Raw genomic sequence first — 27,699 nt, forward strand, 5'->3', positions numbered from 1 at the left:
AACTAAAGTATTGGCTAGGTCATTGTGGTTCACCTTGCCAATAGTGGTTCAACTTTTACAGGTGAGCAATGGTTCAAGACAAACATAAGTTTACAAATTCCATAGTAACGCCAAGGAACACTCAACAAAGACCATCTCCGTGTAAATCAAGATATCGTCGTCTAAGAATTCAGCGCAAACTTTTCGCCAACAATTTACAATCCAATAAATCAAATTGAGATGCTGCCTAGTAATAAAATATAGGAGCAAAATAACGTAATCAAAGTTATAAATAATATGATATAATAATGTCTGTGGAGAAATTATGATACATAAAAAAATTACAATAGTACGTTTAAAAGGAAAATTAAGTATTTACCTTTAAAATACTTGTTATACGATGATTGTCCATGACTGTTTATTTTTAGATAATGTTATAGATAAAATATAGGTAGGGAATTTCCTGAAACAGTTCAAGTCAATGAAAGATTCTACGAAAATATGGAATTCATACACCGGTGTATAATTACGAATACAATTGAGAGATAATTTATTATGTAAAATGGTACATTTGATGACTTTGCGTGATTGATCCAATAACATTACATATTTAAGGGCTATTAAAAAAAACTTTAATTGCATTAATTATTTTAAATCAGTTTAATTACAAACCGGTAAATAAGAGTAGTTAAGTTATCGTCTCGAATCTCAGTTATCATTTCACATGACATTCACATCATCACACATGATATGGCATATTGTTACGGTATACCAAATATTTTTCAATTAAGGGTCACGTCGAACTGAGTTCAGATATGAAAACTATCGTAGTTTTACAGAATCGCACTACAGGAGTATGTGTAAAAACACATGAATACGGGTATTTGTTGTTTTAGTGTGCCTGCATGTTTTTATTACCAGGCAGAACCACATATGTATACACAATATCATTGTTTATTTTGATAGAATCAGTAATTATCATTATTAAAGTCGACGAGTAATGATAAGCTTATAACGTCATATTTCCTATACCGCTAAGTCTATAAATCGTTTCTGGGGCTACGTAATCGTTCCTATTAATATCACTGATACTTTAAAATTTAAATGTTTCGTTAAATTTTTTAAGGCTATTAGTATCATTACAAAATTATTTAACTAAGATTATATAGATGATAAAATGGCGTGGAGTCAGTATCTGTTGAATTTCCGACATGATATATACATTATACATACGTAAAAATTGTGAGTATTTACCATACGCATGTAAGTTATTTGACGGAAAAAAAATTCTTTACGTTTATATACATATATAGTCTTTTGTTTTGACATCAATTTTTAACCAAAGCTAATAAGTCAAGACAATCCGCTGAGAAAGTATTTTTGGAAATTGCAACTTTAAAATTACCCTAATTTTGTTTGAAAGTTATTGTTCTCAAAATTGGGAAAATGAGGAAATTAATCGCAACTGGATTAATATAATTCTGTAAAATAGCGATTTTGATGAACCGTGTTGCTCTAGTATCTAACTAAGAGGGATACGAAATAAAATAAAAACCTATAAAATGAGCATAATTAATGAATTAGTAAATTGTGTACCTTTAATATACATATATATATATAGCACAGTGATCCGATAATGGATAAAACTTTTTATATTGATACGGTCGTCCTTATCAATATATATAAAACTCTTCCGTTACTGAGTGATTGAGTGACTGACAGACAACGCACAGCCTAAACCACTGGACCTAGAGACTTGAAATTTGGCACACGTATACCTTGAGTATCCTAGAGGTGCACTAAGAAGGGATTTTTCAAAATTCCCGCGGGATACGGAATAAATGGGATTTATATTTTCGAACCAAAGTAGCTCTGTCTCCGTAACTATAATTATTGGGGGTTTCAAATTTAGCATGCAAGTAGGTTATAACAACAACTAAAAACTATTTTTAGGATATTTCGGAATTCCCAAGGGATAGGGAATAAACGGGAATTGTATTTTTTTCTTGAAAGTCCGTAGTCCTAGAAACTTCAAATTTGGCATGAAGATAGTTATTATAGCACAATAAACTAAAAAAAACTGAAAATCATGATTTTTTATTTTGATTTGTTTATAAATTTATCCAATATAAATTGATCCCACACTGCGTACATTTTGCTTAGGAGCAGAGCTCTGCTTACACTGGAAAAATTAAAAATTATATTCTATATTATAATATTATAAATGCGACAGTAACGCTGTCTGTCTGTCTGTCTCGCTTTCACGTCAAAACTACTGGAATGATTTAAATGGAATTTGGTACACAAATTATCTAGAGCCTGAGAAAGGACATAGGATATTTTTTATTTGGAAAAAAGTGCTGTAAAGGGTTGAAAAGGGGGGTGAAAGGTAGTAAGTTGTTGAAAGTATTGTCATTTTTAGAACTAGAAGCAAAAAACTTATATTTTATGCTGTACACTTAAAAACTAACATATCATGACACCCACTAAGTAGCGAATTTTGGAAATCTGCATATTCTACTCCTACGGGGTGAAATAAGGGTTGAAAGTTTGTATAGAACTCTGTCAGTTTTGAAGTTAGAAGCATGAAACTTTATGGGCTACTGATTAAAAATTAGTTGATACGTATTTAAACGTTTCTGGATATTTTACGCCTAAGGAGGGAAATTGGGTTAACATTCCGTACACAGGTAAGTCTGGAAATCTGTCAGTTTTGAAGTTAGAAGCTAGAAATTTTATTTTTGGAACACCGATTAAAAAATTGTAGATAAGTATTCAAGCGTTTCTGGATATTTTACACCTAAGGGGAGAAATAGAGGTTAACATTTCGTATACAGGTAAGTCTGGAAGTCTGTCAGTTTTGAAGTTAGAAAATTTATTTTTGGGATTCCGATTAAAAATTAGTTGATGCGCATTTAAGCGTTTCTGGATATTTTACCCTAAGGGCTGAAATACACACCAATGTGGTATACACAGAGGTTTTACATTAACATATTATTTTAAGTTAATTTGTAAATATATTCGTATTCTACGCGAGCAAAGCCGCGGGTAACAGCTAGTATATATATATATATATATATATATATATATATATATATATATAATATAAGAGCAAAAAAGATATAGCGCAAAAGACCCATTAAAATCAACATAATTTATAACTTGTTCCTAAATTAAAAGCCCTTAAAACTAATGCATATTTAACCTCATAGCATATTTTTTTAAATATGTACTCGAAGCTAAGCTAATCGCTTCTTAAGCAAGCAACATCAAAACTTACCTATGACAATAGCGATGACGGTCACAATTAAAAAATAAAAGTTGACCACTCTCCGGAACTGCTCCGACAAGTTCTTCGGTATAAACATGAGGAAGGTGTACTTGGAAGTTTTGATCTTGTTATGCTTCCTCTTTCCATCTTCTTCCTCGACACCGACATGTATTTGCCGGGTTTGCGTCACCGCTGATACTTTGTTCGACTGTAGAAAAAACGAAACGAATTAAAAATCGCCATTTTCTAAGGTATTTTTGATGTTTTGTGTTTTTTTTCATGTAAGACACACATACACAACGAGCGCAAACTTTCTAGTTATATTTACTCTAAAAACACGAAACCATCATTTAATCTTAAAATTGGTATTATTCGTAATAAATTCCAAATAGGAAGACCAAATCCATACATTTTTTTGGCATTCATAGCGTTTAGATTTGCTTTTTAATAAGATAATTGAGATAAGCGAAGTGAACTTGCCAAAATGTCAATCACATAATACTTATGAGCGTCTTATTGCGATGACTAATGAATGTACAAAACGTATAATAAAATAAAACCCACAATCATGCACGTAGAATCCAAAGTTTAATTTTGTCTGTATATTTTTATATTACTTGATAAATAGTATCCTTAATCAAGAAAATACGTCGCACTCATTACTCGAAAATGTAATATGCACCTATTAATAGTTTTTGCTATCGTATGTTTTTTATGTTTTTCTTTTCTAGTTAACTTTTTTCTAGTTAATTAGATTACAAAACGAAAGGCAGATGGAGCGCGCGAAGCCTTATAGCGAAGCAACAAAAACGAATACAACTTCATAGCAATACGAAACGACGTATTTTTTTGTTTATATGTCAATCTTATATATTAATAGCGTAAGCCGATTTTTGTTCCAGTGATTATAGGACGGTAGCTGCACATAAAAAATCGGTTACGGTCGCATCTTGAAGAGCTCCTGTCGTAAATGTGCAGAAAAATAAAGAGGATTCTTGATTGCAATTTCATAAATTACATTGTTACATAGGCCGGTTAGAGAGCGGTACTACGAAAAAAAAGAAAAATGTAAACAAAATTCAAGTAAATTGATATCGATAAACTCCAATTCGGACTGAAATCATGTATAATATTTGACATTAAAAATTTCATTTAAATAAGGTATCATCATTTTGGCACCACATGTAGATGAGTGATCTGTCATAGGTTCCGAAATTCCTTAAAAATCTTTTGAATGAACACGAAGTTTCGTGGGAGTCCCATTAGTAATAAATAATTAAAGTAAAAGCACATTTGACGTATTAACAAAACGGGAAACGGGATCGCAAGATTTTATATTCTCCTTTATAATAATGTTTCACGCGTTCCATCTGCCATTTGTTTCTTGAAGGCTAAAAGCATCTATTTCAAGATAATTATAATCAGTTGAACAATTTCAATATTTTTTTTGTATCAATTATCTTGATATTCGATGTATAAAATTGCTATTTCTTTTTTATTTGTTCATGAAATTTATTAATATGTAGGTAAGTAGGTATTAGTAGGTAATTCTTTACAAATTATACATAAAACTTTGTTCCGTGAAACATAAGAAATACCAAAGAAACGTACAAAACGGTATACAACATTAAACATAATGTTGAAATCTAAACGATCATTGGTCAGTGGAAGCCGATGATGTAATAGGCGACCAATGAGCGTTCAAATTATAGTCAAATGAGTTAATTTGAATTTACAAACGATTTTGAAACTGGAAGGCGTGCATTCAACGCTCTGTTATATATTGTAAAGGTGCCATTTTCACGCACATCCGTTCATCTGACTGTTAGTGGATATCCCTTCCTTATTAAAAGAAGTTTATTTGCAAAAGAAGAAATGGCATCACCTCTTCTAACTATAATCAGATATAAAGGCTTCTTACGGGAAGAGGTGACCCTGATGGATCTGATCGGCCATGACACATGACACATGAGTCAAACGTCAGTAAGGTTAAGCGGCTATCTAGCAATATATTTATAGCTATGAATAATAATGGTATGTTAATAACTGACAATATTATTATATCAGTAATACACAAATTATTTAAAAAGAAAACTTATCACAAATTAATTGATAAACACGTAAATATACTTAAAACATTGGAGATTAAATTAAATATAAAATCAGGTTCGATAAACGATTAAAAATAACAAAACTTAAAACGAGTCGATTCAAGTACACGTGGCGTATAAGAATTATTTTCCAAATTCTTAATCTTTCGTTTAGTTTTAGTGGTTGTTTGTGGTCGCCTTTATAATATACTTATAGATATATATTAGTATCATATATTAACTTAACGCTAGATTTTGAAGAAAAATCTTTGTGTGGAATGAAAGTAAAATTAGTGCCTAATTTTAATTCATCTTGTGAATACCTTGGAAATAAAGTATTAAAAGTAAACATATTCGTAATTATCAGGTCGAAATATACGTCTACGCAAAAATTCAACCTTATTTATTTAGGTTCGATTGTTTAGATACAATCTCACCTGTAATTGGGATTTGGAAAGGAATATTCGGAAATACACCTGTCAAAATAATTATTATCTTTATTAAAATGTAAAACCACAGATTAAAACGTACCTCATTATAATATTGAAAGATATCTTTTTAAACACGTTCTAATCTATAACTATTATAATATAATAAAATAATAAATTGCGTATCTATACATTAAAGATTATAATTTCTTTTGTTTTTTATTGCAATCGGCAAAAAATAAAAGGTTCTTCAATGAGATGATATCATCGTTAATTATAAAAGATTAAGTATAGTAAAATATATTGAGATGGATGGGTTTATTGATGGGTAATTAGGTGGATGGATGGGCAACTGGATGCTAGTTAGGTAAATCGGTGGACAGGTGGATAAGTTTTAAGATAACTAAGCAGTATAAATAGACTGGATATCTGAATTACTTAATTAATATAACCTTTTGATTCATTTTATTTTTCTCTCTCTCTCTCTACCAATCAAGTTAGGAAATTATATACATATTCGGTAATTGGAGATAGGTATAGTATTACCGATGCTCGTTCGAGTATCATATATTTTATAAAGAGGACAGGACCATTTTAATCCAGGGTGCGGACGTGCGCCATGCGTTGTGGGGTGTCGCACCGATGATGGTCAAGTCTTAGACCATCGGTGAAGCGCCTGAAGGTTTTCATATAACATTTTTAGATCGCCAAAACACTGCTTGCGAAGGCACTCGTTATTCAAGTATATTATAGTTCATGTATTATTTTTAATTATATTAGGTAGGTTTGTGTATATATTTTGTTATTAAGTATAATCTTATTACCTTTCAATAACTTTAAGCTTTCAGGTATTAGAAATCCTCTGGGCAAATGCCCGAGGATCGGGATTTCGATTCAACGGGGATATGCTGCTAGTATTCATTATACTATTTTAAATTTTTATATATCCAACAGTTAATTAACGTTAATAATTCTCATATAAGTACTAATTATTATGTGTATCTACATAAACTATAGTGTATAATCCAAACTTAGTGTTATCCATAAATGTTATCTTTGCTCGGTGCCCACGTACGCTCTTCCTAGCATTGATATCATTAATTTGGCCGTAGAATCTAATCGCACATATAACATCATATTTGATTAAATAATACACTAACGAAGACGATAAAATATTATTGATTTTTCATATAGTAATATCTTTCCTATTCGATGTTTGTTGACGTCATAGCCCAGGTGACATTCATCAATTAAAATTTATTTTCAGACTAATCACTTATTCAAATAATTTTATTTTGATCACGATTTCACACAAAAAATAAGTAAACTTTGAAGGAAATTGAGAACATTAATTTTTATACTCTGAACATACGATAAAATTCAGTGGGATTTCTCAAGTTATTCTGATTAGATAGAACAACTGTACCGGGAAAACCATCAACGTTTGTATATCTATCATGATAAATTATATTTATCAAAATAAAGAAGGCCGATTTCCTTTTTAACAGACAAATTATCAGTCTACAAAAGAATTGTCATATTTCTCACTATCAAGCTTTACTGAAAAACGGTTTTTGATTCCATACCGATATATTTCCGAAAGACGTTAACTACTCTACTCTCTTTCCCGACACATAACTTGTATAATAGGTAAGGACTGGCTAAATGAATCCTTGCTTTCATCATTAGCAAATAAGTGTCTTAGCCACCCCTATAGTAGTTGTAAAACAAGTCACAAGCCGAAATTTTTCCCAACGCGTGTAAGCATCTCGAAGCGGTAGGGCGTAAAAGTCTAAGAATTCCTTCTCTAAAGTATGATTTTTGTGTCCAAATAAATTAAAAAAACTGTTATTATTGTTATTCTGGCTTGAGCGTAAACTCGCTACATTAGGAAATGAACTAATCGACAAATTAAAGGGAAAACGTTCTCTTTGATCCAGTAGCTAATATTTTTGTAGGTCGTGAGAATTAGGTAAGTCAAATCGAATATATTTGATTCAATTAAATTTTTCAATAAAATATTTTTGAATCGTCACTATTTCAACTCTACCACAGTGTCGGAAAGCAGCTTTCAGCGAGAAGAGACAGCAAGAAACTCGCATTCTTAGTTGCTCTTTTAAAATTAACCTGATTTACAATGAAGTTAGTATTCATACTTGGTGGTAGGGCTTTGTACAAGCCCGTCTGTGTAGGTACCACCCACTCATCAGATATTCTACCGCCAAACAGCAGTACTCAGTATTGTTGTGTTCCAGTTTGAAGGGTGAGTGAGTAGTTACACTAACTACAGGCACAAGGGACATAACATCTTAGTTGCAAGGTAGGTGGCGCGTTGGTAATGTAAGGTTTGGTTAATATTTCTTACAGCGCCCTTGTCTATGGGCGGTGGTGACCACTTACCATCAGGTGGCCCATTTGCTCGTCCGCCTACCGATATCATAAAAAAAAAACCATAATTATTATTCTAAATCAGTCCTGCCTTGGAAACCGAGCTAAAATCCAAACATCTTTATCCAAAAAGTATTCTTTTTACAAATTTTATTTTGGTAGTACACTTCTGTAACGGTAAGTTCGATAAGCGTTTTTGATAATACAATTACAATAATTCCGAGGCGCCTTTGAATCGTAAGTTTATTACAGGTGCGACTTTTTATTGTTATTACATAAGCTTAATAAGTAATAATTTAATAGATGTCCTTAGAAAGATAAAAAGAAACGATTTCCGTAATATAACTGTGTAGGTATGTCGACGCCGAAGCGTGAGACAGCTCGACAAGAAAAGGGTGATTTCAAGGCTAATGTCGCTTCCCTAGCTTTGCACGGACAATCGATATAATTTATTTCACTACACGTGTGCATTTCATAATAATTAATTAAAATTCTCGACCGAAGTAATTATGAAGAAAGTGCTAGCGTCGTTTAAGTATGTATGACGGAGAGAAAGAACATTTGGTGTTTCAGTTTATAATATGCTAGCTACTCATTCTACCTTTGCCCATTTAATAATTATAAATTTTATATAAAAATATATAATTTTGATTAATATTGTCTTGCTCCAATCAACTGCTTTAACCCAGGAGCATGTTACTTTGATCATGAGACTGAAATTCCTATTCCTTCAGTTTTTAACTGAAGATAATAACATTATCCGATAAAATATAATATATATTATATTTGCAATATATCAGACCGAGTAAGTTTAATTGGAACGGAACAAGGTAAATAATTGTACAAGAAATAAATTATGATGGAAAATATATGAATATCTTTTAAATATATATTTTTTTATTTTATAAATAACTTGACTTTAATGGCCTAAAAAATGGCGTTTTGTATTTTGGCGAAGTTATCGGAACTTTGGCAGTGGAATTAAATTGGATATACCTCAGTAGTTAAGTAGAACTGTATTATATTATAAATAAAAATACTAATAACGAATAATTAATTAAGTATATAATACAGTGATAAGAAAATCAACAAGATTATGTAGGTAAATCTAAGGTTGATTATCTTTAATCCTCTTTGATTGAAATAGCGTATAGTTACTACTCCGTACATCTTGAGACAATCATGATAGTTGGTACGTAAAAGTATTATTTCACGGAGACAATTTTAATACTATCTATTTTGGTGTTACACGCTGAAAGATGGCGCAGTACAACATCAACTTCGATACCATTCAACCGATGCCTAGACTAATTGGTATACACAGACACAACGGCTGTCAGGTTCTGCAATTATTTTAATATACCCCAATGTTCTACTCTAAATCCTAAAATTACAAAGATAAATATTAGTAGTAGCAGCTACTTGACATAATCTATTTAATGTATTGCCTTTTTCTTTGTTCGTCAATCACATTAAACTACTGAACGTAACGGAACTCAGTACACACACTACAGTACTACAATACTGAGTAGTATTGTTGTGTTCCGGTTTGAAGGGTGAATGAGCCAGTGTAAATACAGGCACAAGGGACATAACATCTTATTTCCTGAGGTTGGTGGCGCATTGGTGATGTAAGAAATGGTTAATATTTCTTACAGCGCCATTGCCTCTGGGCGGTAGTGACCACTTACCATCAGGTGGCCCATATGTTCGTCCGCTAAACTATGATATAAAAAAACGGTATGAGATTATGACCAATCAACGTAAGCGTTAACGCAAACGATGAGTGGGCCAATTCGGACTATCCTCTGTTTTTACACAAAAAAAACCTAACTCGTAGGAACCAATGAGAATCGTGTGGACATATAATGAAATATTTTTTTGTTATTAATTTTAATTCTTCTTCTTATGTCAGTGATTCCTACACTACACGATTAATACGTTTTACGACCATCCCCTTGCAATGAAAAATGTGAAAGATCAAATTAGAGTTATTAAATCTATATATATATAAAAGCGAAATAACAAATCACGAAAACTCAGAAATTATAACACCTACAAACTTGAAATTTGGCAGGTAGGTTCCTTATAGGGTGTAGACATCCGCTAAGATTTTACGAAACTAAGGTGTAAAAAAGGGCTTGGATGTTTGTGTTTTATAAATTTCACGCGGGCCAAGCCGCGGTTTTAGCTAATATTAATATATAATTTACAACCGACGAATTATTTCAGAGCAAAATCTTGCAACCAATTTTAAAGGATACTCTAGGACTATTTTCCACTCAACTATGCTTTAATTGCGTGTATCATAATTCACCACCACAAGAGTTCTATAAAACTATCGATTTTATAGGTGATTATTCACCTTGGGAATTAAATGATTGCCTCCAGGTCGTTTAAATAAAAGATAGACCCACCTACAAATAATAACCTCTTCATTAAAATAGATTAATACAAATCAATTAACAGTCGACGATTTTGGAGTTATAAAACACAAAATTCCAACACCCGTTTTACCCCCTTAGGGGTGAAATCTGTTCTTAGCGGATTTCTTCATCCTATAAGGAATCTACCGGACAAATTTCATGATTTATCAGTGAGTGGTATTTTGCTTTTTATATATATATAGACAATGTGTTTTATTAAAATTAATATAAATAATAATACAATATGTAGCCTATTCCAATGGAAGTAGGAAAAAAGATAAACAAACCTTAGATTAACGTAATTCATGCGATTTTCTAATAACTCAGGTATATTGTGCACTACTAAAAGTTTATGATTAATATATCTTTATTTATAATATAACACAACTGCACTTAACCACTTATTTCCAGTTTAATTTTACTTCCAAAATTCCGATAACAGTTTCTTCGACGTTCAAAACGCCATTTTTTCGCAAATTCATATCTGAATATCATAGAGTAATCAAGCTCTCGACCAATGATATCGCGTCAATTTGCTGTCAAATATTGTTTATTTGACTTTTTCGTGATTCGTGATCTTGCGTGGTGGAAAGACTCAAGGCCTACTCCTTAAGAGGAGAGGTTTTGACGAGCATTGGATTTTATACACACTATTTCTTTCAAAGCTTGTTTGTTAAAAATCTCTCCCAAAAAAGATTTTTACCGTTTACTGTAAACTTCTACAAGACTTTTTTATTCTATACGGTATAATCAAATTACCAAAGTATCTAATTATTAGTAAGTCATTCAATTCTACTATTCCCTTTAATAAGCATCGTTTACATAATTTATCAAAGTAACTTACTTATAAGCTTTTATTTAACCTACTTTATAACTTATAATAAAATATAAACACTTAACTTGAATGCGAAGGGACTTTATAATGAAACATTTATGTGATTTTTAAGTTAATATAATATGTTAACCTATTAAACATATATTGAAAATAAGCTTTTATGAGAATTATATTGGTAGCGTAGTTAATAAAATTAATAATACTAGATTGTCTTATCCCAAAAACAAATTGAATTTTATCTAATTTGGTTAGGTGTATATGGATTGAAAAATTGTTGATATTTATTTCGTGCATATAAAGTTAAATAAAAAACTTGTGAAAAATAAATCTGCTTGATGAAATTAAATGGTCTTATAATTCTAGGTCTATAAGTGCGATTTTGGATGGATGTTTGTGACTTAATCACGCCAGAACTGATGAACTGATTGGGATGATTTTTTGGCACGGAGATTAGAGATTAAATTCTGAAATAGCATATATGTTACTTTTTATGCTGTGGGATAGTTTTTGTTTTTGTCTTACACTGAGGAAAGCATCGACATGATTTTTGCTTAGTGGCAGTTTAGGGCACAGAGAATGTCAGAGGTTTCTTTTATCCCGACTGGAATGCACGGTTCCTACGGGATAACGTAAAGAGGTATTTTTAATTCGTTTGTTGTCTGCACCTACAGAACTGATTTTAATAACTCTTAAACCTTCGGAGAACGAATTTATCCAGCAGTAACATAGGGTAGCTAAAAATTAAGAAATACTTAAAAATGAGGCCGCGATACTATTTATATATCTTATTTTTTATAAATAGGTATATACATGGACTACCTGGTGCTAAGTGACCACCACTGACCATAGACATAGGCGCTACAACAAAATATAATTACCTTTAATTACATCGTCAATTCGCCCTGAATATTGAAAGCTAATATAATATGTCCCTAATTCCTGTATTTACGCTCACTCACAATTCAAACTTGAATACCACAATTGTTGTTTGGCTGTAAAATAGCATTGGTACCTACCCATGGCTTGCATAAAGAAGAAAGAAGAAATAAAGAAATGTTTATTAGGACACGACACAATTATAAAAAGTATAAAATTAAAAAAAGAAAAACAACAAAAATAAAAAACATATTAACTATTTATAAATACTAACTAACTTAATCTACAAAAAAAAACAACAAATAAAGCCCTACCACATGTCACATACGGACACATTAACTTCGAAAAGTTATAAGTGCGTACCCTGGGATCGAACTTTTGCGTTGCAGTCAAGTATTTAATATAATTATGTATTATTAATAAAAAAATAATGTAAAATAAACTTTAAAAAAAATCGCGCTGAGTGTTTTTGGAGGATATTCGAATCTGAATTCGATGCGTTCGAAACATCGGGTTTTTGTTAGTATATTATATTTCAGATCGTTACATTAATTAAAGTCATTATTTGTAAAATACACGGTTATTTTATTTAATAAACTTCATGAATCCAAAATTATTATATTAAAAAATATTTTGTTATTTAAATAGTTGGCAAACAATTGATATCAAAAGTTTTAGGGACTGGGTTTTCCTAATATAAGACTTATTATTTTTTAATGTTAAATTAGAAGAAAATAAAAAACATATATTAATTACATATCAATACAAATAATTGGCAAAGAATTTATGCGTACGTAGCCACTTCCAATATACATTTTACGAACGATATAACTATTATTTTTTATTACAAAACACATTAAAATATTTCCTAACCTATTATTAATAAAAAACGTATTGACAAAATAAAAGTTATAAATATTGGAATATAAGTTACCCTCATCTGTGAGTCCCTCCTCAGTAATTGTCGAAGGGATGCATCATTGTAGCACTAGCACTCGTAACATGGGTAGCGGTTTCAATGTCAAGCGACGTCGGCATCGTGAGATCCTTCCCATCTGACATTCGCAAATGATCACTTTCCCTGGGTCTTTATGACAAGAATGAGTCGCATTCGATAAAAAATACTCACCGTCTTTTTATTCGTAAAAGTAATGCGTTTAACATAGATATGTAACAAATTAGGCGCCCGCGACTCCGCTCGCGTTTTAGGTATTTGTCGTAAGATGTTAGGCATAAAAAGCCTTCCTCCTTCCGTGGAGTTCAAGCTTATTTTATGCCAAGTTTCATCAAAATAAGTTCAGTTGTTTGACCGGGAAAGAGCACACATACAGACAGACGGTCAGAGTTACTTTCGTATTTATAATGTTAGTTTAGATAATGTAAACTAATTGCATGTTTCTTGATTCTTGTGTGTGTATGTAACATATTATGTATGTTCCTTTTAATTTTGTTTTGCGTTCAGTATAGCTATACAAGGTTAGTCTAAGGTCCAACTCTATTAAGGGATTCAAGATTGCTGAAATTTACAGCGAACATCATTCGAATTTATTAAAGCCGGTTTTTGTTTTTTTGTGTAAAATAGTACTTTGTTGCACAAGATATTCATAAATATAATACAAGCAAATTACACTATTTTTAAGTGCGCTAATTTATATAACCACATATTTAGTAAGTATATCTTAATAATAATTTTATACTTGATCTACCAAATATATTAAACATTTTGTTTGTTTTTTATTTAGTCCCAATTTTTCTAATACTGAATGAATGTGTGTTATTTTATAAATTTTCGTTTCAAAAATTTTATTTATCTTGACGTCCTCATAGATAAAAAATTGCTTTAACGAGTTTATGATTTAATTTTTTAATAGATGAGTTTGTTATATATAATTTTTTTTTTCATAAAGTATCGTGCTCGATTGTCAAAGATTTTATAAATGATTTCCACTATAATTATAACAAGCTGTAATTGAACCGTGCAATTAATTCAACAGTCCTACTATTATTAAATAATTAAAAGTAATAAAATATGTTGCTATTAGAAATTAAAGTAACAATCGTGTAATATAAATATATGATATTTATTAATATAATAATTTTATAGATTAGATATAAATTTGCGACGCACAGTATTTATTTAATATTATTTTTAAGGAAACATTTATTAACTATTCTCTTTACCAATGAAAAGCGATACTTAAAGGACATTGATATTGTGATACTAGTGATCAATTTTAGTAACCTGAGTACAAGCCCTCGGGTACTCAAGTATGGGAATCGAACAACAGGGTCCCAGAAAGCGTTCAAAATGCCTCTTTTGCCAAATAATAAAAAAAAAATGTTAAGGTACGCTTGTGTACGAAAGGCTATTATACAATTAGTGAATTTATGATTGATACCACACCTTGGGAATGAAACGATCGCCTCCTGGCTATTTCTATTCATATACAATTGTTTTAATAATAAAATAGATAAAAAAAGACCTGGTGAGTTTCTTTCGCCGGTTCTTCTCAAGTCAGGGTCTTTTCTTTTCCGAACCGGTGGTAGTGTTTCATTTGGTTATAAATGAGTAATTTGAGTTTGAGAATATACAGAAAAAAAGTCTTATACCCACTAGAGTGCTAAGCATCAGGGTGATGAGCGGAATTACCGTTAAATCGTTATAGAAACTTATTTTTTCGAATCTTATATATGATCAAAGACTTCATTGATTCAAAGTATTGTTTACTATAGTATATTAGTTTGCTGTAGTGTATTAGTATTCAAATATTAGAAAAGATTAACTGCTGTCTTTCTTGCCATTTTTTCTTGGTAAAATCTTTAATCCGAGCCGGTGCACAATGTTAGCTTTAGTTGAAATGACAATTCAAAAACGCTTGTAAAAGCCTACTTGAATCAAGTATATTTTGATTCGATTTTGTAGGTAAAGTAGCATTACGCTATTATATAATTTGTACTTTATTCATATTTATAAGGCTAAAGTTCAGATCAACAGATCAGGTTAAGGTGTTACTGTGTCTCTGTGCTTTTGCTAAAGCAAAACAATTGAGTCCATTGGGTATTTGATCATTGGTTTGTATTTCTTTCAGACTGAAGTCAAAATCATTGACTAGTTCATTTTTTATATGTCTTTATTTATAATACGAGACTATTCCACTTAACAACACACTTTAATTTTACTTCCAAAGTTCCGATATTAACCACCGACATACAAAACGCCTTATTTTGCGAATACCTAATGAATATCTACTATTTTAGATTCAGGGTCCTTTACTTATCTTTATTTCTGCCATTCGAATCGGCTATAGATACGACACCGACGTATTAAATTAAGCAAAATTTGTTTTAAAATAGATAAACTAAAATAACGAGCAGTTGAATTACCATTTGATAGATAATTGTATCTAATTAGAACTATTCTATACTCGTGGGTCTTTTGGCGGTGATTATCAATCGTGTATTGACTAATTTGCTCGTAGGCAACGTGCAGCCCTAGATTTACACTAGGAATACGGGGCTAGTGCCCAAGGCGGCAAATTTTAAGGGGTTGCAAAATTATTCGCGTTATCGAAAATACTCTTCTTATCTTACAAAATAGGATTAATAAAAAAATATAATAAATGAGTCATTATGTTTTTTTTTTAAATGTCGTATCGAAACTTTACGAGGTTTCACTTTTTACAGTGCCCAGGGGCGGCGCTGTGATTGAATATAGTGCTGCTTGCGTGTATATACCTACTGCTGGTCAGGAATTATTATCCATGGCCATGTGTCAAGTGATAATAAATAATAGAGAGCTGAGATCTTAATCGAAGTTTAAACCCAACAGATCTACAAGCAAGCACCACTGAAGTTTCATTTGCTTATGTTTATAATTCATCTCGTGCTCCTGTTTGGAGCACCGGGGTGTAATTAACTCCAATCCCTCTCGATTTCATTACTTTAGTTAGTTTAATGTGTGAAATTGCGCTAATGTAAATACTGATGTATAAAATGTCTTATTTGAACATTTTACAAAAAAAAAATCGAGCTAAACTGTGAATCAGCTGTTTAATTGGATTAATAAAAAAACCTTTATGCAACGAAATAACTATCATATTTAGTTATTTAAAAAAATCACACAATAATAACGGAATACGTTCATTTAAATTATGTAAGGGATAATTTCAAATTTGTAATATCAAATTGTACTTTTTAGTACCAGGAAGTAAACAATGATAAAATCCTTTATGACGAAATTCGCAAGCCATTATTTAAAAACAACTATACTTACTCGCCACCAACAACATGTCACAAGAAAAAACGAGCCCAAACAATCACGGAGCCTTCCAAAGAAAACACTCGTCACGGTAACACCACTATTCCTCATTATATAAACATATGGTTCACCATTATACACTAAACGTACGAATTATACAAACTGCAAATAACAGGACGGATGAGCGACTGAAGTAACGTCGTAACTTATCTTATCATGTCAATTCGGTATCAATAAAACGCCACGACTTACCTGATTGAATCGACAGGCCTAGACCTTTCATTTTTATTGTCTTTTCAATAATATTAACTAAATTTATATTTGCGCGAAACTCCGGTTCTTGTTATGACTAAACCACATCCTTTTAAAGTTCTCTCGTATACAACATCCAGGCTTTAAGTAAATTATGGAGGTAAAAAATAAATTGTATTTAATGATCACAAAAATTAAATGGCTTAACTTTAAAGATAAATTTAATTTTATTAAAGTTATCTTTTAAGTCAAGCCATTTTATGGCGTTACCTAAGACTTTGTAAACATTCATATATTGTAATCAGAGGTTATACAGAAGTTTTTGTATAGCCATAATCAAGTCTCAAAAGCAAGGTCGCCTGGCGATTTGAAATTCGCTATTTCAATGTTTATATAAAATGTTAAACTTAATCATTTAATCTATTTGACCCGACCATCTCTCTAGGAGAGCCCTGTATTTAGCTACTATTGATGAATTAATGAAAATTTTGATTTACCGTTCTCCCTAACGAATTCCCGTCACTTCTTCTTAAGTACTAACCTACTGCGAGGGATGATAAAATAGTACACAAGTGTTGTTGCAAATTTACTCTCTACTCTACCCCTCACTCTAATAGTTAACTTAGGTTATAGGACATCTATCCGTTACGACTCGGAAAGGTTAGCGGATGTCTACAAGGAACCTGATAAATTTCAAATTTGTAGGTGTTATGATTTCTGAGATATCGTGATTAATCAGTGAGAGGTATTTCGCAGTTATATATATATAGATTTAATAAACAAATATAGATGTATGCATTCTAATATTATAGATATATATTTAGAAAACGTTATGCAATTTAGAAAAATACCATAAAGATTGCAAACTATAACTACGTCATAATGGTTGTTATAGAAGTAAATTTGATGTTGTTTAATTATTGCGTAAGTTACATAAATGGTTTTAAATATGTTTGCAACAAATAATCAATATATAAAAATTGCCAAATAAAAACATCAATGTTATTTTAAATAAAAAAATCCCCATATTTTTAAATGATCTTATATCGACCACTGACCGAACGCTAGTTTATTTAATATTCCATTTAAAAATTAATAGCTGTAAGTAAATAATAGTAAAATGTTCTATACATATACATAGGTACCTACAATATAGTATTTTTTACTAATTATGACGATAACTTCTTATTTTCTTAACAATAATAAAGATTACCTATTATTATCGCATAATATTACTATTATCACAAGCATATTTCGATTCTATCTATTTGTTATTATAAACCTCGACTTGTTATCCTCGAATTACCGTTTCTTTAATATAATTTATTTTTCAGTATATTACAAAAGTGTAGGGAAAAGGTCGTTAGGAAACCTGTATGACTATCTCGGATGAAAATCAACCAACTCGCATTGGAGTACCATGGTGAAGTAAGCTTTAAGCCTTCTCTAAAAGACCTACAAGGCTCAATTCTTAGTCCATTTCTCTTCATCAGTTATAAAATAGACTTGACTTACCATTTAGCGGTACCAACACGAGATAGTATTGTTACTGACAATTCTTCTCTAATTTATATTTTCCTGGAAATTGTTTCCTTCAAATTATTAATTCTAATAAACAAGATATATAAAATGACATAATTGTTTTAGGACAATTTATGGAAACAAACTTTCAAAAAGTTCCGTTAAAAATATAAGTTGTTATTAATTTCACGGCAAAAAAATATAAAAAGATAACTATAACCCCGTTGAATTTCTTTCGTCGTCGCCTTCTGTAACGATAATTTGTTGATTAGTCAACAACTGTAGATTTTCTCAACCAATAATCGAGTTGCTGAATGCTACTATGTTGAATAAAGATTTTGCCATACATCCTTGTATGAATTATCTTTAAACACGTAGAAATAGATGTGATATTGTGATAGTTTTATTTTAGATATATACATGGTTTTGTTGATACACAATACTATGTCCTCAAAACATTTTAGTATAAAAAAAAGCATTGGAAAAAATTCATGACTACAGCAGACGTGAATTATAATTGAATTTGATAAGCCCTGTAGTGGTTTGGTCGTGAAACCGTCACAGATAGACTAATTTACTTTCACACTAATAATATTAGTATATATTATGAGTTGGTTAGTGGTTTTATTGGTTAAAAGAAAAATAATCTTATTCCACCACACTAACACCACACACTGCTAAAGGATATTACAACACTAATGACTTTTTAGTTGACTGCACACCTTGGGAATGAAATGATCGCCTCCAGGCTGCTTCAAATAACTAAAATATAATTATCATTGTACATAACAATGGTTAAAAAAATATATATATATATATCCCGCTGAGTTTCTTACGCCGGTTCTTCTCAGGTCCGAGGTGCTAAATTCCGAACCGGTGGTAGATTTTTGACAATCAATAAGCAAGTGTAAACACTTCTATATTGAATAAAGATTTTTGACTTTTACTTTGACTACTCTTCACATATTGGTAAATCCATACTGTAATTATATATATTTATAGTAAAAAATAAACTTTCTAAGTAACTAAACAAATCGTAACTTGTCGCTAATAAATAAACCAACTAAAAAAGAATGTAAATATAAAATCAAACAAAATCATTCACATTGAAATTTGTTTATTCGTAAGACATTTGATATGAGATCAATTCTACATCTATAATAACATTTAGATTTGAAAGAGCCATAGACAATACATGTAAATATTATGATTTCACATAACATGACTACGATCCCAGAAACCTGGATAGATGGTATTCTGTTTATTCGGAATATATTCTATTAACATGATTAATTTATCTAGACAGATTTTTTTTTTGTATAGACACTTATATAAAATAATACATTATAAAAAAATATACTTTTATCAATAATTTTCACCTTATAAAGGCACTTTACTCGGCGTTACAAGTTCGAGTAAATTTTTTTTCTTTGACTAAATATTTAGTTTATTCGCAAATAATACAATCTTCATCCACGCATAGACTGAATACTCAAATGAATGGAAAAGTGCAACGCTGCATACTGAGCGAATGCAGTAGTCAAGGCAAAAATATTCCTTATTTGTTACTTAAAGTTATATGAAAAATATAACCTCCGATCTTTACAGGTCAAAATTTGCAACCAATTATTACAAATACGCGAACACGTTACGCCAAGTGAAGCGCCACCATTAAACTTATAAACATAATCTCCAAAAAATTGTGCAGTATAACTTTATCAAAATCGGTACATTGTTATGAATTTTGAATTTTGTCAATCAATAAAAAAGTTATATGAATTATTATATATTAATTGAGTATCTACATAATATAGTATAATACAGTAATAGTTATCACACAGTATAAGACTCAAGACTCAATACCATACAATGTAAATACTCAATTTAAATAAATTGTTATACATCATTTATTCGAATATGTTTTTTTTTCAGATAAACATCTATTTTAATGGAATAAAAAAAAGTAAAATTACAAGTACATTCCATAAATAGTTTCAAAATCACAATATAATTATAACAAAATATATAAGTAACAAAAAAACAAACCGTAAATTTATAAACAAATGGTATTTTAATAAGATTTAAAAATAAACATATATAAACTTAAAAAATGGAAAAACCATCTGCTTAAATTACAATTATCATATATGTAAATATTTTTATTTACTAGCATAATATATAGAATTTCCTATATTAATATATCTAAATTATATTTATTATTGACTAAGATATTCAATACAGCATTATACATACATATATTGAGATCATACTACACCAATAGTATACTTCAATAGTATAATTATTATACATTTTATGTACCATTCTAGTCAAATGTTATACTATTAATAAGAGTATATTGATGTACATTGAAAATAATTTCATTAATGACAAGAAATTAATCATGAGAACTATGCCACATAAATAAACTGTTTTATAAACTATATAACCATGAAAGCTGATGAATTGATCTAAAATACAATGGTGAAGCAAAATAAAAGGATTATACCTTTATGTACTGTAGAAATTATTAGATAGACTTAGAATAACATCTAAGTGCTGTGGGGCCTTACTCGTCAATGGGTCTATTAGGGACATATTGATTAACTTTAAGGTTATTAAAAAAAAAAAATTCAATGAGTAAATGCCACATAGAGGTTTGAACTATATGAAATAGTTCCTTTGGAATAATTTTTGTTAATTCACATGACTAGTTTAACATGAAGTTCTATTTCACAATTATATATATAGAGTTGTGTTAGGTAAACAATTTGACAAGTTTTTATAAGTACCTTCAACATTATAGTTGGCCAAAATATTTTTAAAAGGGGCAAAGTTACAAATGGTTTTAATGTTTATAAATCTTCAAACCATTCGTAAAGTCATTTAGAACAGACAATTAGCTGCCTCTATGTTTTCAATCTATCCTTTTTCTTATAAGGATCAAAAGACTATCAAACCAAACAAGGTTAGGGTATATCTGAAAGATTTTTATGAGCATTTAGGTGGGTTTCTTTAGTCATAAACCATACTCCAAGGGCAAATTTAACTGAATCAATGGTGTTATAAGACCCAAAAACGTGATTATAAGGTTTCTTGATGTGTATCTAAAAGCAGATACAATTTTGGCCGTGTGACAGGGGTGAATGATGAAATATGGCCGATACATGACTGGGTGTTCTTGCTGTGTCACAACGGAGTAGAAATCTTCTTTACTGATCCTAGAAATTAAAGAAAAAATTTAATTGTAGAAAAATTCTTATATATATTTTAAATTCATCTAATGCATGTTTTTCATTCTTAGACTTAACTTTATTTATACATTTAAATATTTACAATATAGAGAGATGTTTGTAAATAATAGATCAAAATAAAATACCTTTGTTACTAATCTTAATAAATTAAAGATGTGTAGTGTAATTATTATTTTATAACTTTGTTTAAAACAAACGCCATGTCTATACAGCTATGATACAAAGAAACCATTACTTACTTCATAAGCGAAATCTCCCTTACTTGCTCCAAAGTCAACAATTTTCCAGAACAGTCCCAAAGATTGAAACTAAACGACGGGACTCCGTAGCTGAGATTATAAAAAATAATATATTCAGCTCTATACAAAAATATTTTGTCATTCTCATCTCGATGACTAACAAATTCTTCTTTTTTAATGTATGTGTTCAATATTTCATTGTCGTTTTGGTGAATAGTCCAGCTATCGAAATATTTATTAGATAACTCAATAAAATCTCTTGCAGCGTATACAAATTCCTCGGGCGTTATGGTGTTACAATTCATCCTTCTCATTGTGTAAGCTTGTTTATTAATAATTGAAAACAAGGAAATGAGTCTGCCGTCGAATCTGTCAGAAACCTGAATTATATGAAAATTTAAAACTGAAAAATCAATAATCTGCCCACAGAACACTAATATTTATGAAATTTAGCTACCATAGACATATAATTTATGACCTAAGCCGCTTACAAAATCTAAATTGAACAAGTTTACAAAATGCATGTTATGTTGAATGTTGAATACTACTGAATATGCAACTTTTTGGAAGATACTTACTAATTTTGTTTAGTTCTGTATTTCCGGCATCAACAATAATTTTATTGATTGTCTATTCTACACTTGTACACAGATACATGTTAAGCATTTATTATTTGACAATTGTCGTTGGATGATGATTGATGGTCAATTGTCAAATGTCAATTGTGATTGGTGGAAGTCATTGACCGTCCAAACGACCGTCTAAAACGTAGTGTGTAGTCAGTCTCAGTATATAGTGGTTATATACTTGATACGTTTTGTGACCGTCCGCCGATTCCGCTGTTTTGATTTTACATTTGATACATCGACGTAAGGTGTATATATATATTTCACAAATGTAATTATTATATTTAAACAAAAAACAAATATATTTGGGAATATATTTTAATACATCTACTTAGGGCGAAAGAATCTGTATTCTGTACTGGACCTAAACTTGTTTTGATGTAATTGCAGTTTCGAGTGCATTAATTTATTCTTCATTTTAAAATAACGCTATATTTTGAATGAATAAGATGTAAGATTTCGTGATGGAATTAAAGTTTGTAGATAATTATTTTATTTATATTTTTTTATTTATTTTTTAGAAGATGGACACCATGAAGAAAAATTGGTTTACGGAATCTTGTGAAATGTGGCCTGGAAGCACATTCTCATTTGAAGTTAAAGAAGTCCTATACCATGAGAGATCCCAGTTCCAAGATATCCAAGTTTTTGATACCACCAGCCTTGGCAAAGTTCTCGTACTGGATGGAATTATTCAATGCACACAGAAAGATGAATTCTCTTACCAAGTAATTATTTATAAAGATACTAGAGATTTGTCAAGTCATCCCAAGATATTATTATCTAGTTTTTAATTTCTGGACATCACATGCTTCTTAAAAAAGCATTTAAAAATAAAAATTGTAACCTATACAGTTCATTAACCAATTTCAAGCATTAGGTAGTTACTTTATTATATGTATATTCAATTCACAAAGTAATATTTCTATTAGGAGATGATATCGTTCCTGCCTCTTTGTTGCCATAAAAATCCAGAGAAGGTGCTCATTGTGGGAGGTGGAGATGGTGGTGTCGCCAGGGATGTAGCAAAACATCCTAAAGTCAAGGAAATTGTACAGGTATTTAAAATAAATATTTAATCAAAAATCAACATAAGCATAGCCTATAGCAATCACGGATATAATTGTGTAAGACCTTGAATAACCTGTGGTTTATTCCATGTTGAATATGAATTACTTTAAAAAGGGTATTTTAATATAGTAATAAATTGTTACAGGAACTTAAGCCATTAAATTAAAATAGTTATAATAATTAATCGGATTTTTAATATAATGTATCTAAAGTAATTATAATTATTAAAGTTAAATAATTAACTATCATTAGATGAATCCTAAATATTTGTCTGCTAACAATTTACCGAAATACATAATAGTACAAATAAATATCACTTTTATCTTATGTTTATTCATGATAAAGAAATGTTGTTTGATAATATAATATTTGTTAAGTAAGTAATATTAAGTCACTGTCGAATAATTTAACATCTTATGATGTTAAATCATTATGCATTTATAAACTAAATAACTGATATGTTTTTTTTTTATCATTTGGTCTCATTAAGGATGTGTACCTAAACTCCTATTCTAAGAAATCTCATAGTCTATGCTTGTTACAATGAATAGCATATTATCTAGTATCGCACACAAATTGAATCACGTCAGTCATAAAGGTGTTTTTAATGATAATTCACTTGTTTGTGTGATAAGAAACCACACGGCATTCCATTAATTATATGTTGCAATGCATTAAAAAATATAATATAGATGGAAGGCCATATTTTCTCAATAACAAAATAATCTCTTTTTAAGACATAATAGACAATGTCATTAATTATTTAGTGCTCGCTCTTTGCTTGTCGTATCGTGTCGTAAATCAGAAATAATAAAAAAAGTAATTTAGTTGCTATGTTTTAATTGATTTCAATATAATACTGGATTGAGTGTATTGAAATTTGGCATTGACATTTAACAAATATTCAAAATTTTATAAGTTATAAAGTAGTATACATTTTCTGAATCAATTAATCCTTGTTGAGGATTTATAATGTTTGATATTGTCTATGAAATATGTCTGAGTCTGTTGTGAAATAATTATATCTTCAGCGTATTCTATATTATATAAATGAAGATGAAACAATCAATTTTAAAGTAACATTAGTCAACATGATAAAAATTATCTCGTCCCGGTAACTAAAAAGGTCATTAGATGTATCTGATAACCTTTAATGATAAAAAAATACTGTCACGTGTTTACGCTATGATCTAACTATTCGTCTTAAATTATATTCAATTTTTTTTTATAAAAAAGTATTTGTATATACATCTTGTCTTATTTTCAAAGTGGTGACTTTCGGAAGAATGGTACCATTGTGGCATATTATTTGAGACAAAATACAAATGTTCACAACATGTATACATATCTACTCATTTTTAATTACTATTCCAAAGATAAAGTTTCGTGTGTCTAATTTAAAACATTACGGACTTCCATACTATTTTTCAATACTCATTTCACCCCCTTAAGGGTAGAATATCCACAAACGCTTAAATACGTATCTACTCATTTTTAATCAGTATCCCAAAAATAAAGTTTCAAGTGTCTCGTTTAAAGAATGACGGACTTTCATACAAACTTTCAACCCTTTTCATACAATATTTCACCCCCTGTAATTTCATTTGAAGAAGAGAGCGTACTCTTTCATGAAAGGCCGGCAACGCACCTGCAAGCCCCCCGGTGTTGCAGATGTCCTTGGGTGGTGGTAGTCACTTTCCATCAGGTGAGCCTCCTGCTCGTTTGCCACCTCTAATATAAAAAAAAAGAGTACTAACTACTAAGTTTGGATTTACCAAAAAAATAGCTCATATTTCTAGGTCCATTTTTATTTCTTTCTATTTGTTTGTGATATAGCAAGACTTCGAAAAGAAAGACAAAGAGTCAATATTTAGAGAAAATAGTTCCTGTAACTATTTTTCTTTGTTGTAATTTATGATTAATTTTAAAAATGAATAATTAGAGCAGTGTGTATTGTTTAAACGTATTATCTATGCGTAGATGTATATAAATAATAAACCTGAAGGTATATGTTTTTTATCTGTTTATTTCAGGTAGAAATCGACGCAAAAGTTATAGAAGTCTCCAAGAAGTACCTTCCATTTATGGCTGTTGGGTTTGAAAGCAAAAAGCTGACTCTACATGTAGGGGATGGTTTCGAATTTATGAAGAACCATAGTCACGAATTCGACGTTATTATAACAGACAGCAGCGATCCTATTGGGCCTGCGGTCAGCCTATTCCAAGAAAATTACTTCGCATTAATGAAAAGTGCATTAAAACCCAATGGTATAGTTTGTTCGCAAGCGGGTACCTTCTGGGAGAGTATGGGCCTAGTTAAAAATACACTCCGTTTTTGTAAAAATCAATTTCCAATTGCTGCGTACGCAACAACTTCAGTTCCTACCTATCCGTGCGGTCAAATCGGCTTCGTGATTGGCTCTTTAGACGAAAGCGTTAAACTTGACCAACCAACGACAAAATTCTCGCTCGAAGAAATAAAAAGTATGAATTTGAGGTACTATAATAGTGACATCCATAAAGCTGCGTTCTCACTTCCTTCGTTTGTTAAGAAGGAAATTGAATCTTAATTTTATGAAGATACTTTTGTACTTATTCAATATGCATTTATTTTTACATTATCGATTCATTGGTGGATCCATTTATATTTTTATATGCAAAGCTCGAATCGAATCTAGTTTTAAGTGTTTTAATTAATTATTTTATCGTCTGTACCTTCTAATGAATGGGAAGGAGATTTTTTTGTAATACCTAATTGAAAGTACGTTTAAACATAAAACGTTTACCAGATAATACAGTGCGTTTGGAAAAGGTTTTAGTGTAAAATATTATTACATTATAAGGAGCTGCGTTTCGCAGTTTCACCTTCTTTAAATTGAGGCTATGAACGTGACAAGCGTGAATTGAATGTTCTCGTAATATGTAGACTGAATAATACTCGGAGATGTTTATATTTTAATACATTCCAGCACATTCCATATTTTTTATACATATACATATTTATATACTAGACTAAATTTTAAAAAAGTTTGATGCATATAAAAATAGTAGTAAGTGCGTAATTATTGTGATACATAAATCGAAATACATATTTTTGTATATTGTTGCATATATTATATTTACTGTTAAATCGGGGACAATAAATTTTATTTTTTTATAAACTGTTTTTTTTTCAATATCCTGTTCCGAAAATAATCAAATTATACTTTTTAATGGTCAAATGCTAGCTTAAAAATAGGTCTATGGGAATTAAAAAGGTAGGTGGTAAGTTAAATTCTCCAATAAATGTGTGGTACGTGGTTCTGAACAAACAATAATACAAAATACAATTTAATTGAAAACCTCTTTTTTTAAGACAAGACTCCTTTTTTAACCAAATGTATTGTCATCAGAAAAATGATTTTTTTTATGGTTGAGAAAATCACGATGACGAGTGATACGTTCTCCCTTGTGAATTTCGACGCGTTATGCCAATTTGGGGGCTGCGTTTCAATGTTGATAGGTAACTTTGAAAAATATAAATAAATTACGATTAATCGTAATTTCAATCAAAAACACATTTTCTGTAATCAAACATTTTAACTTTATAATTGCATAAGTATTTATACGGTTAACGATGTAGTTTGATAGAAATAACATGAAATTTAAAGCTTAATATTGTTTTGCAATAAGCCTAGTTTTCATATTTTTTTTTAACAAACATTATATAGGAATACTTTTTTATCAAAACATTCTTGAGAAGGCAATCTGCTCATTTATGTAAAGTTTACAGAAATAACTTACAACTCATTTCTATGGATGTAAAAGCGTTCAATTTACACTGACATGTAGACGTTTTTGAAAACATGCATTTTTAATAAATAATCTTTCAAATGTCAGTAACGTTTATGGATTTTATCAATAGATTCTATTAAAAAGAGACCAACTTATATACAGTATTTGTTGTTTAATTAGGTAATAAATATTTGGATAAAAATCGTAAAAACGGCTAATTCAGCATAAGCGCTCTTAATTTATTACAGTGATTAGCATGGCATAGCAATCGCAAAATACATCTATGGTTTGTTTATATCTATACTCTATTCCAACCATAACGAAAAAAGTCAAATAAACAACATTTGATAGCAAATTAAATCAAAGCAAAATATATTTTATTCAAGTAGGCTTTTACAAGCACTTTTGAATCGT

The 27,699-nt window shown here is 30.2% G+C and overlaps 3 protein-coding genes across 3 annotated transcripts in view; 1 reads left to right on the forward strand and 2 right to left on the reverse strand.

The window, feature by feature from the left end:
- Nucleotides 1-16,832, reverse strand: part of LOC113396108 (phospholipid-transporting ATPase IF) — a 28,887-nt gene extending 12,055 nt beyond the window's left edge. The window contains exons 1-2 of the mRNA XM_026633953.2: nt 16,567-16,832; nt 3,260-3,458 (exon numbers count right to left, since the gene is read on the reverse strand). Of these exons, the coding sequence (XP_026489738.2) occupies nt 3,260-3,458; nt 16,567-16,662 (295 nt within the window). The 5' untranslated portion in view covers nt 16,663-16,832. The remainder of the gene's footprint in view (nt 1-3,259; nt 3,459-16,566) is intronic.
- A 3,536-nt stretch (nt 16,833-20,368) lies between these two features.
- On the reverse strand, nt 20,369-22,255 carry LOC113396270 (ubiquitin-like-conjugating enzyme ATG10). Its single transcript, XM_026634191.2, has 2 exons — nt 21,815-22,255; nt 20,369-21,542 (listed from the first exon to the last, which is right to left on the reverse strand). The coding sequence occupies exons 1-2, from the start codon at nt 22,126-22,128 to the stop codon at nt 21,341-21,343; spliced, it is 516 nt and encodes a 171-aa protein (XP_026489976.1). The 5' UTR covers nt 22,129-22,255; the 3' UTR covers nt 20,369-21,340.
- Nucleotides 22,256-22,557: 302 nt separating this feature from the next.
- Nucleotides 22,558-26,673, forward strand: LOC113396191 (spermidine synthase). Its single transcript, XM_026634073.2, has 4 exons — nt 22,558-22,688; nt 22,962-23,168; nt 23,373-23,498; nt 25,545-26,673. The coding sequence occupies exons 2-4, from the start codon at nt 22,965-22,967 to the stop codon at nt 26,079-26,081; spliced, it is 867 nt and encodes a 288-aa protein (XP_026489858.2). The 5' UTR covers nt 22,558-22,688; nt 22,962-22,964; the 3' UTR covers nt 26,082-26,673.
- Nucleotides 26,674-27,699: the final 1,026 nt, after the last annotated feature.

Source organism: Vanessa tameamea, chromosome 10 (genome assembly GCF_037043105.1).
Source record: "Vanessa tameamea isolate UH-Manoa-2023 chromosome 10, ilVanTame1 primary haplotype, whole genome shotgun sequence".
Lineage (NCBI taxonomy): Eukaryota > Metazoa > Arthropoda > Insecta > Lepidoptera > Nymphalidae > Vanessa > Vanessa tameamea.